The sequence below is a fragment of the Vombatus ursinus genome, unplaced genomic scaffold (genome assembly GCF_900497805.2).
Source record: "Vombatus ursinus unplaced genomic scaffold, bare-nosed wombat genome assembly UNPS02014770.1, whole genome shotgun sequence".
In the NCBI taxonomy this organism is placed as follows: Eukaryota; Metazoa; Chordata; class Mammalia; order Diprotodontia; family Vombatidae; genus Vombatus; species Vombatus ursinus.
The window spans coordinates 14377914-14390521 of NW_020954548.1; the positions used below are offsets into that span (position 1 = coordinate 14377914).

Here is a 12608-nt window from a genome sequence, read left to right on the forward strand (position 1 = left end):
ACATCCCTACCACATCTTGATACTCTACCACATCCTCTTACTAGCAAAATGTTTTTTCTACTGCTCTGATGAAGCACCTACATGTCAGGGTGGACACAGAAAACTAGAGTCAATAAACGAGTTCAAATTTTGTCTTCCTCATCTACAAATATGCAAAATGGGGAAAATAATACCTACTTCTAGGATTTTTGTGAGGATCAAATGAGATATTTGTAAAGTGCTTTACAAACCTTTAAGCACTATATAACTGCTATTGTTACTATGTTGCTCTATAAATGAGTTTGATTAGTAGCATTAGAGAAATTAATTTCAACCTATACACATTTAATCACGAACTTATAGTAAATATATCCCATCAATCTGACTATAAAAGTTTAAAACAACCCAATTTAAACTACCACACGAATCCTTTTTTACATGTCCCCTTTATTTACTGTAAAGTAATTAATTTTATGAGTGAATATGTATCACATCATGCATAGTTTACTCCTGAAGGGAAAAAAATGTGGGGCCAATGTGTGGATTCAATATCGTGTAGAAACATGAGATCTAAATAATGTTTTTTAGTGGTGCTTTTGCACTACAGCAATAAGCTCATTGTAAAACTGGGAGCCTGGATGTATTTAGAAAACCCATAAAATTAGAACCTTTAACCTAGATTTAAATTCGATGTACAATACTGGAAGCATGACTCATATTTAATTGAAGTTATAGAATGTTGTGAAATTATAGAATTTCACATGGTGAAGCACAGATGCATTCACAGATCAAAAATCTTTTAATAAAATAATGAACATGGGGGCAGTTAGGTGGCGCTTTCCATAGAGCACCAGGAGTCAGGATGACCTAAGATCAAACCAGGCCCCAGACACTTACTAGCTAGCTATGTGATCTTGGGTAACTCACTTAACCCCCTCATTGCCCCCCCCCAAAAAACAAAAACAAAAACAAAACCTGGGAATTCCTTGTAATTTTAACAGGTTCATTCTAAATAAATAATCATTCTAAAAACAAGCTATAATTCTGTAATAAGATGATTCTGTAGAGTCAAAATGCCTTATTGAAAACAAACAGGTGGAATCAAGACAGTAACAGGCAATCAAGATAGGCAAAAACTTAAAGGAGAGGGATGCACTGGGAGAAGTGGGAAGGGAGAGGTGGAATGGGGAAAATTTTCTCACATAAAAGAAGTGTCCAAGGAAGGGCTTTTACAGTGGAGAGGAAAATGGGGCAGGGGGAGTAGCAGGTAAGTCTTGAGTCTTACTGCAACTGACTCAAAGAAGGAAGGATATATACACACAGTTGGTTGTGTAGAGAAGTGTTAACTTCACCCAAGACAGAATGAGGAGCCAAAGAGGATTAGAGGAAGGGGCTGGGGGTTGGAAGATGGTAAAAGAGAGGACAGATTAAGGGAGACCATAGTTAGAAGCAAAATATACTTCTAAGGAGGAATAGGATAAAAAGAAAATGAGATGGAAGAACATCTACAGTAATCATAACTGAATGTTATAATAAAATAGCAGAATCCAACAGTATATTTTTAAAATAGTTTTCAACATTCACTTCCATAAGATTTTGAGTTTTAAAATTTTTTCCTCTTCCTCTCCTCCTCCCTCCCCCAGACAGAATGTAATCTGATACAGGCTCTACTTAAAAATTCATATTAAATATATTTTCATTAACTCATGATGTAAAGAAGAATTACAACTAATTACCAAACCAAACCAAACCAAACAAAACAGCAGAAGAAAAGGAGAACAAATAGTAGGCTTACATCTGCATGCCGACTCCTAAGTTCTTTCTCTGGATGTGGATAGCATTTTCTGAGATGAGCTAAGTCTATCAAAATTACTCACTGCACAACATGGCTGTTACTGTGTACGGCGTTCTGATTGTGCTCCTAAGACTTTCCAGGTTTTTCTGGTCGGCCTGCTCATCATTTCTTATTAGCATTATATTCATTATCCATTACATTCATATACCACAACTTGTTCAGTCATTCCCCAATTGATGGGCATCCCCTCAATTTTCAATTCTTTACCACCACAAAAAGAGCTGCTATAAATATTTTTATACATGTAGGTCCTTTTCCCGTTTTCATGATCTCTTTGGTATTCAGACCTATAAGTGGTACTGCTGAGTCAAAGGGTATGCACAGTTTTACAGCCCTTTGGACAAAGTTCCAAATTGCTCTCCAGAATGGTTGGATCAGTTCACAACTCCACCAACAATGCATTAGTGTTCCAATTTTCCCACATCTTCTCCAGCATTTATCATTTTCCTGTTTTGTCATGTTAGCCAATCTGATAGGTGTGATGTGGTACCTCAGAGTCGTTTTGATTTGCATTTCTCTAACCAATAGTGAATTAAAGCATTTTTTCATATTACTATAGATAGTTTAATTTCTTCTTCTGAAAACTGTTCATATCCTTTAACCATTTATCACTGGGGAATGACTTGTATTCTTACAAATTTGACCCAGTTCTCTACATATTTTAGAAATGAGGCCTTTATCAGAGACACTGGCTGTAAAAACTGTTTCCCAGCTTTCTGACTACCTTCTAATCTTGGTTGTATTGGCTTTGTTTACGCAAAAACTTTTCAGTTTAATGTAATCAATATCATCCATTATGCATTTCATAATGTTCTCTACCTCTTGTTTGGTCATAAATTCTTCCCTTCTCCATACATCTGACAGGTAAACTATTCCTTGCTCTCCTAGTTTGCTTATAGTATCAGCCTAAATTTATATCTAAATCATGTACCCATTTTGACTTTATCTTGGTATATGGTGTAAGATGTTAGTTTATGCCTAGTTTCTGCCAGACTCAACAGTATATTCTTTACAAGAGAAATAACTGAAACAGAAAGACACATAGAGTTAAAAATAAAGGGCTGCAGTAGAATCCAATATGCTTCAGCTCATGTAAAAAAAAAAAAACAAAACAAAAAACAAACAAACGACACAATCTCAGACAAAGCAAAAATAGAACAAATTAAAAGACACACAATCAGGGAAACTTTTGTGCTAAAAGGTACCACAGACAATGAAGTATTATCAAAAAATTTTACAGCAAGTTTCTCTGATAAAGGCCTCATTTCTCAAACATATACTGAGTATAGAACTGTGTCAAATGTATAAAAATAAGAGCCATTCCTTATTATTAAATGGTCAAAGAATATAAACACGCAGTTTTCAGAAGAGGAAAGCAAAGCTCTCTACAGTTATGAAAAAATGCTCTGAATCATTATTGATTAGAAAAAGGCAAATGAAAATAACGCTGAGGTTATCTATCAGAAATGACATGCTAGAGAGGATGAGGGAAAAATAGGTATATTAATGAACTGTTGGTGGAGTAGTGAACTGGTCCAACCATTCTATAAAACAATTTAGAACTAGGTCCAAAAGGTTATAAAACTGTGCATACCTTTTGACCCAGTAATACGACTAGTAAGTCTGTACCCCAAAGAGATCAAAGAAAAAAGAAAAGGACCTACATATACAGAAACAGCAGCTCTTTTTGTGGTGGCAAAGAATTAGAAATTGAGGGGATGCTCATCAATTGGCAAATGGGTGAATAAATTTTGGCATATGATTGTGATGGAGTACTATTTTGCTGTGGCAAATGATGATGGGGCAGGTGGCAGAAAAAACATTGCAAAACCTATATGAACTGATGCAAAGCAAAGTGAGAAGAATCAGGATATCGCTGTGCACAGTAACAGCAACGTGGTAATGATGATCAACTGTGAAAGACTCAGCTACTCTGATCAATACAATGATCCAAGACAATTCCAAAGGAATTGTGACAAAAAATGCTATCCACCTCCACAGAGAGAACTGATGAACTCTGAGTGCAAACTGAAGGATAATTTTCTCACTTTACTTTCCTTGCCTTTTTTTTGGGGGGGGGGGGGGGTTGGGGCACTTTTGCTAGCAAGGAAATGTTTTGCATGATTTCATATGTATAATTGATATCACAGTGCTTGAATTCTCAGTGGATGGGGGAGGAGGTGGAAGGGGGAGAGAGAATTTGGAACTCAAAACTTAATAAGAGTATGTTAAATATAAATAATTTTTTTCAAAAAAAGATAAACATTATACTTAAACAAAGTCCATCAGAATTCTCAAACTCCAAAAGCACTTCAGTGGGAGCCAGTGAACATGAGTTCTAATGCAGGCGTGTCAGTAACTTGCACTACTACAATGTGTAATTCTCAAACTCCGGACCTCAGCTTCATTCTCTCAAAAATTCTGGGGCTCTCCTAATGATCTACGTTTTCTTTTAATTCTAGAAGTGTAAGATGCCATTTTACATTGTTCTCCTAGGACTAAAATGGAAATTCTGTTCCCCTTTTGAAGTCTTGCAGTGTTTCACAATCTCATCTATTCTAATTCTAATAGTTTTCCCACTGCTGTGTTGACTACTCAGAATTTACACTATGTTATTAATCAGAAAAATAAATTTAAAGCACCCAAAGCAGAACAAATTAAATACTCATTTTTTTCCCATGTACAAAAGGCATTCCATTTCCCCCCAGAGGGTCAGAAAGCTAATGAATGTCCCCAGTAAAACCACTCATCTTACGTTCTGAGAAAGATTAAGGATTACTTACCTGGCTGTGTACATTTTACAAACAAAACATTTCCTGGTCCATAACCAGTGCTTCTTGGTGAGTAGGGGATAAAGTGTCTTATCCAAGCAGTCATCATGATGTACAAGCCTTAAGGAAGAATACATTAGGGCATTATTAAGACACAAAGTGTAATATAACCTACCTTCACATTCTCATTTGTTGCTATTCACATTACTCATCTACTAATTAGCACTAATATATAAGACAGCTTCCTATAAATATAAATTATTAAGTTAAGAATATAAATGTTATGATGGTAGGTGGGATCCTCAATGTTTGCCCGAAATACAATTTCTATAAAACCTGAGTGCAGACTATGATTGTATTTTTACAAAGAGTTAAATAAATAGTAAACTGATGTGGACAAAAAACAGTAATGGTAAAAATTAAGGGAAAAAATCTTTAGAGTATAAAAACAATTTTCAGAGCAAAATACATAATTTATTAAGCAAATGCTTAATAAATGCTAGCTGAATTGTTCAGCTGAATCTCATCCAAACTCCTGAATCTCCTCTAAAATCCCTGACATATCATCCAGTCAGCGCTTAACTGCTTCTGATGAAAGGTGCTCATTACTTTAGTGAGGAAGGTCATTAAATTTTTTATTAAAAGCCAATATATCACATCTAGTAACAACATCTTCATTACATCAAGTCGATATATGTCTCTGTCAGACTTCTACCCACTGGTCCTATTTTTGCGTCATAACTATACTGATATATCCAATCCCCTTTCCATATAAGAATCCTTTGTGTATTTCTCATGCATTCAAAATGAGAACCCTGCAAAATCCCTAAACATCAAATATACAATTAAATTCAGTATGTCTTACTTATAAATACAGGAAACTAAATAATACATTTTAAAAAGATTTACAATAATAATTAAAACACTGGGAGCAAACCAAAATAGGTTATCATACAAGTGTTTTAATTAATTAGGATTTTAACATCTTTCAATTAAAAGTAGCACTCAACTTCTAAAGAGGTTGAGTTCTAATAGTCAATTTTAATTTGTCTCATGGCAACTCATAATACATTTTCCAGAGAAACAATTACATAGGGTAGTTAGTAATAACCAAATTTTCAGCCCAACCAACATTAGCCTATTTCACTCATAATGAAGCTAAATTACGGGACTAACATTATCTTAACCATTATAAATCTGCTTCCACTGAAAAATGAGTATGAAGTTTCAAGTGGAAATACAAAAACACATCTCCCTCTCCTGCTCTGCATACAGCTGCAGTGACCAGTGACACCAGCTATCTGCAGGAAGGAAAAACACAATGGCAGAGTACAACAGGAGCACAGGCTGGTGGAGGTGAGGAGAGATGGCAACCTTAGAGGTCAGGGTCACTTAAATTGTTCCCACTGGCTCTGATAAGCCCAGGCAGGGATAGACCTAATGTTTCCAGATTCCTTAACTCCCAGAGACGGGCAAAAGGTTGCAGTTTTCACAGCAATCCCAAACAGTGCTAAATTGGAAAAAGGCAGTAATGGTGGAGGTAGGTAGCTAGGGTCTTGCATATAGAGACATTGTAATTTCAAGTGTTAATAAAAGGAGTTCCTCTACTTGTGCCATAGGTAATAGCTAAGTGAAACATATAACTAATTCCTAAGACTCATCTTAGTAAATGTAATCCTTTCAATTTTTTTTTTTACCAGAATTGAGGTAACCTATAATGATGTTAAAAGTTTTTTTTTCCTATTCTGATGTATGTTCAAAAAAGAGAAAGGAAATACAGCATAAGCTTAATATTTCTATATACCTTATATCTGTGATAATGACAACATGCTCACAGTCTCCCTGGTGACAATACAGGTAAGGAAAACCCAATTTAATGTACAGGTCATTGAAGGTGAAATCTTCCATTTTAGCAGACCGGAACTTCCCATATCCTCGATCATGGGACTCTGACCATTCAATAATTGTTCTGAAAAGAAATGGGAGTATATAGGATCAACCATGCTGCCCAAGAAACATAAAAGGATAGAGGACTTTGGCAAGAGTGTCATGTTGCACTGCAACTAACACCACCACCACCCAGTTAACTGGGTTTGTCAATTGTCAATTCTAGATGGAAGTCATTGTAGCTAAAGACATGATGAGGTTTCAATATCCTTGTCTTTCTTTTACTCCTTTAATTGGTATGGCTTTACGAAGATCCTTCTTTGGGATGGTATGAGGAAAATTTAAAAAAACTTACACAAGTATAGGATTCTGACTAAATTAGTTAATAGAACACTAGTCCATTATTTATATAATGTCCACTGGTAAGTATAGCAAAGTAATAATAATAATGACAGCATTTACAAAGTACTTTAAGGTTTGCAAAGCACTTTGCAAATATCTCATTTTATTGTTACAACACTGAAATGTAGATGCTTTCATTATCCCCATTTTATATATGAGGCAACTGAGGCAGAGAGAAGTTAAGTGACTTACCCACTAGTTAAGCTAGTAAGTATTGGAGGTCAGATTTGAACTTGGGTGTTTCTGACTCCAGGTCCAATGTTCTATCCACTGTGCCACTTAACTGTTTCCTCAAGTTATAAATAAGTAGTCTTACATCATGCTTTAAGAAACTTCTAATTTCTCCCCTCGCTGTTAATGACTTTCTTCTGCTTACTCATACTTTATCATACATTTTATATCTATGTATCACAACCCTCTACTAAATTCCAAGTTAGAACTTACTTAAAGGCAAAGAACGAATCTTAACTTCTTTTTCTAAAATACCAAGGACAATAGTCTGCACAATAGGCATTTAATATGTAGAATTTAATTTAAAAAATAATTAATTGCAGAAAATGGCAGAGTAAAAGCAATAACTTGCTGGAGCACTCCCCTAAACCCCTCCAATTACCAGTAAAAAATGACCCTAACAAATTCTAGAGCAGCAGAACCCACAAAGAGGCAGAATGAAACAAACTTCCAGTCCAAGACAACCTGGAAGGTAGACAGGAAAGGTCTGTGGCACCACAGCACAAGATGAGCTAGCACAGACTGGGACCCTGCAAACCTGCAGTGGGACTCAGGGGACTGAATCACTGGCAGCTGTGGCAGTTTCTACATTTCTCAACCTACAAACACGAAACACAACTTGAAAGGTCAGTGGGAAACATCTGTTGGACCTGGGTTAAAGAGGAGCACGGTCCAGCTCCAGCCCCAGCACAGCCCCGGGAGGGGGAGACAGGCGGGAGTGGCAGTGGAAGTGGCTGCTTCTGGAGCTCTCAGCCCACAAACAGTAAGGGGATTGATTGCACGACTGATCAGAAAGAGATTACAGGGGTCTCTCTGCTGGCACTGAGGCAGGATTCTGTTGCTTTGCCCACTCTTGGATCTGGGTCACAGTCCTGGGTGGCAGTCCTGGGGCGAGGAGGAGCACTAGCATAGCAGAGCTTGTGGCAGCAGGGGAGAGGGAACCCTTCTCACACTTCAAGGGCAGAAAAGAATGCTTGTGGTCACTCACAGAGCAGAGCACAGGCCAGGAGATGAGTAAACATCTCTCCTTAGATCATTCCACCTTGGAAGAACTGAAAACTTACAGGTCCCTAGAAGTATCTCTGAAAACAGCTGCACAAAACCCCTGAAGCTTGGGACAGTACGGCTTCCATACTGGAAGCAGAATCCTACCTTAACAAAGAGTTAAAAAGTCAAATAATTGGGCTGGGAAAATGAACAAACAATGGAAAAAAATTCAGACTACAGAATCTCACATTGGTGACAAGGAAGATGAAAATATACATTCAGAAGAAAACAACAAAGTCAATACTCCTACATCCAAAGCCTCCAAGAAAAATATGAACTGGTCTCAGGCCATGGAAGAGCTCAAAAAGGATTTTGAAAATAAAGACAAGTAAAGGAAAAACTGGGAAGAGAAATGAGAGTGATGTAAGAAAATCATGAAAAACGAGTCAATAGCTTGCTAAAGAAGACACAAAAAATACTTAAGAAAATAACACCTTAATAAGCAGACTAGGCCAAATGGCAAAAAAGGCAAAAAAAAGCCAATGAGGAGAAGAATGCCTTAAGCCACATTTGTCAAATGGAAAAGGTCAAAAGCTCACTGAAAAACATAATTCCTTAAAAATGAGAATGGAGCAAATAGAAGCTAATGACTCTATTAGAAATCAAGAAATTAAAAAAAAAAAAGAAATCAAGAAAATATAAAACAAAATCAAAAAAATGAAAAAATAGAAGACAATGTGAACTATCTCATTGGAAAAAAGACTGACCTGGAAAATCGATCCAGGAGAGATAATTTAAAAATGATTGGACTACCTGAAAGCCATGATAAAAAAAAAAAGGGCCTAGACATCATCTTTCAAGAAATTATCAAGGAAAGCTGTTCTGATATTCTAGAACCAAAGGGTAAAAAAAAAAAATTGAAAGAATCCACTGATCACCTCCTGAAAGAGATCCCAAAAGGAAAATTCCCAGGAATATTACAGCCAAACTTCAGAGTTCCCAGGTCAAGGAGAAAATACTGCAAGCAGCGAGAAAGAAACAATTTAAGTATTGTGGAAATACAATCAGGACAACACAAGATTTAGCAGCTTTTACATTATGGGATCAGAGAGCTCAGAATATGACATTCCGGAGGTTGAAGGAGCTAGGATTAAAACCAAGAATCATCTATCCAGTAAAACTGAGTGTAATCAATAAGGGGGAAAAATTGACATTCAATGACATAGAGGAATTTAATGCATTCCTGAGAAAAAAATCAGAGCTAAATAGAAAAACTGACTTTAAAATACAAAACTCAAAAGAAGCATGAAAAGGTAAACAGGAAAGAGAAATCATAAGGGACTTACTAAAGCTGAACTGTTTATATTCCTACATGGAAAAATATTTGTAACTCACGAGATCTTTCTCATTATTAGGGTAGTAGGAGGGAATATATATAGACAAAAAGTACAGGGTAAGTTGAATATAAAGGGATGATATCTAAAAAATAAATTTAAGGGGTGAGAAAGGAATGTGCTGGGAGAAGGAGAAAAGGAGAGGCAGAATGGGGTAAATTATCTCATATCAAAGAGGCAAGAGAAAGCTTTTACAGTGGAGGGAAAGAGGGGAGAGTTGAGAGGGAATGAGTGAACCTTATTCTCACTGGATTTGGCTTAGGGAGGGAATAACATACACACTCAATTGGATATGGAAATCTATCTTACCCTACAGGAAAGTAGGAAGGAAGGGGATATGAGGTGGGAGGTGATAGAAGGAAGGGCAGATTGGGGGAGGGGGGGTAATCAGAAGCAAACACTTTTGAGGAGAAATAGGATTAAAGGAGAGAACAGAATAAAAAGGGGTGTGATAGGATGGAGGGAAATAGAGTTAGTCTTTCACAACATGAGTATTATGGAAATGTTTTGAATGACCATACATTTATAACCTATATCGAATTGCTTACCTTCTCAATGAGGGTGGGTGGGGGTGGAGGAAAAAGAGAGAATTTGGAACTCACAGTTTTAAAAACAAACGTTAAAAATTGTTTTTACGTGTTACTGGGAAATAAGACACACAGGCAATGAGGTATAGAAATCTATCTTACCCTACAGGAAAACAGAAGGGGAAGTAGATAAGAAAAGCGGGGGGAAGTGACTGAAGGGAGGGCAGATTGGGGAAAGGGGGTAATCAGAAACAGGAGTCTTGGGGTGAGGGGAGGGGAGAGATGGGGAAAAATTTTGGAATTCAAAAATCTTGTGGAAGTGAATGCTGAAACCTAAAAATAAATTTTTTAAAAATTACATACAGTTTCTTGCCCTGAGTAAATACAAAGGAATCAAAGTCAATTCATTTTACTACCCCATGATAAAGAACAGCTTGGTGATATGTTTTAATGGTATAACTAAATTTTTTTGATTTGTTTGCAAGGCTGCAATATAAAAGCCTATGAGTAAGTTAAAGAAAAGTTTCTGTTTTTAAAGATATTTGCAGAAGTTAATATAAATCTGCCCTAAAATAAATATTCTCTATACCTCCCTGGTAGGACAATTCCTATTCTGGTTTGATAAACGCTTACGACTAGTTCAATGCTCTGATCACAGAATTTTCAAAAAGTTAGGAAGTTAAAATTTTTATCCAAATTATCTTAGGTAATCAAAATAATTCTTATCCAAAAGTCTTCATTTCTAGCTTACTTATATTGCCTCCACTTTCAAACTGGAAAAAAATAGATTTTATCAAAAATAATTACCTGCTCAAATCTCTGCATTCAGGGTATCTTCTATCATTGTAAAATGTTCCTTCAAAATAGAAGAAAGCTGACTTGTAAAGATCCTATAAGAAACGATATAAGAGAATTGAGGTGGGAAAATGTGCCATTAATAATTACACAGAAAGCATGTACTACTGTCTACATTAAAATGTGCCATAGTGTTAGCCACCAGTATGGTTTTAAAATTATATAAAACTAATTTTATGGGAACTCAGTATATATGCAAGGTTCTACCATTTTCAGTTTATTATGCTTTCATTTTAGTTGTTATACTCTGATTTTAATTCATGTTTATACTTACATTTGAAGTGGTTCATAAAAGAGATTCCCTTAAAACCAGCATACTCAATCTCCTCTTCCTTTTTTATATTGTATGTACATACTTCAATGTCAAGATACTGTGATGGAAAACCTAAACGTTTTCATGCTAACAACCTTTTTTTTCCTTGTGAAAACCAGCATGAAGTTTCAGAAATCTTCTGCTGCTATTTATCTTTAGCATAATTATAAGAGTAATATTCTGTTGCATTTGTACAATGCTTTTTCTTTTTCTTTCTTTTTTTTTTTACATTTTTAAAGTGCTTTCATAGATAAGATTCCACTTCGACCCTATTTTAGTGATGAGGGAACTAGGGCTGGTCAGATGACTTGTCCCAAGTGTCCCAGTGGTGTTCCAGCTGGTATCAACACGTAGGTCTCCTGACCCTTCAGAGTCCATATGCTTTTTACTACAATGGTAACTAGAATATGACTAGTTTCTATCTATACCTAATCCTGGGAGTTCACCCCAATAAGTCCCTTCATATGACTAACCAACCACAATGTTACAGAGGATGAAGTAAAGAAATTCTAAAAAGAACTTGGCAAGATTCTCTAAACCAAGCTGTACTTGTTGATTTCAGTGCAAACAGTGTCACAGGAAAGAAAGAAAAATGTGAAACAAAGGTTGGAAGACTGAGGTCAGTATTAAGAAATGGAGCTTTGTAGATTATTCAGAAGCCTTATATGATAAATACTTTCTTTAAAAAGAGTCCAAAGCCACTGAAGCACCAAACATCACCAAAAATGAAGCTTAATAGTAAAAAATAAATTTTTCTTATCAACTTTTTATTTTTCTCCCTCCCATTTCCTTTCTCCTCCTCTAAGAAAAACAAAAACAAAATCTTTGACTGTGTATAAATACAGTCGAGCAAAACAAAGTCCTACATTGGCTACGTCCAAAGGATGTGCCTTCTTCTGCATATTAGTCCATCACCTCTCTGCCAGGAAATAGGTAGCATTCTTCATTATCTATCCTCCAAAGAAATGTGAAAATTCCCTCCTCAAACCAGGAAACAAATAAAGCTTAAAAAAAAAAAAGACAACGACTCTGATAATCACTATTTTTTCTCCAAGAATTTCAGCCTATGTGAACAACAGCCACCATAACTATGAGACTGAAGTGAACCATAAGCCAAGGCCAAGGCTGGGTTAGAGTGTAATTTCATTTACAAAACACTGAGGGGAAAAAAAACAAAGAGATCCCAACTAACAGATGATGACATTCCATTTCATGGCCCTGTCTTTCTTCTTTGATAGAAAAATAAACATATGGTGTATATTTGTCGTTGCTTAAAAGAAAAGGTTTTCAGACATTTCATCTTCACCTCAACCTTCCTTCCACCCACCCTGAACCAAACATCTTTGTAATTCTCATTGTCTTTCTAATCACAGGGCATTTATTTCCTTTGTCATATACTTGTTCTTG

At 36.0% G+C, this 12608-nt stretch overlaps 1 protein-coding gene across 1 annotated transcript in view; it reads right to left on the reverse strand.

Annotated features, from left to right (window-relative positions):
* The window catches only part of SNAPC3 (small nuclear RNA activating complex polypeptide 3), a 39314-nt gene that overhangs the window by 444 nt on the left and 26262 nt on the right, over positions 1-12608 (reverse strand). The window contains exons 6-8 of the mRNA XM_027862771.1: positions 10841-10923; positions 6410-6574; positions 4618-4725 (exon numbers count right to left, since the gene is read on the reverse strand). Coding sequence (XP_027718572.1) covers positions 4618-4725; positions 6410-6574; positions 10841-10923 — 356 coding nt within the window. The remainder of the gene's footprint in view (positions 1-4617; positions 4726-6409; positions 6575-10840; positions 10924-12608) is intronic.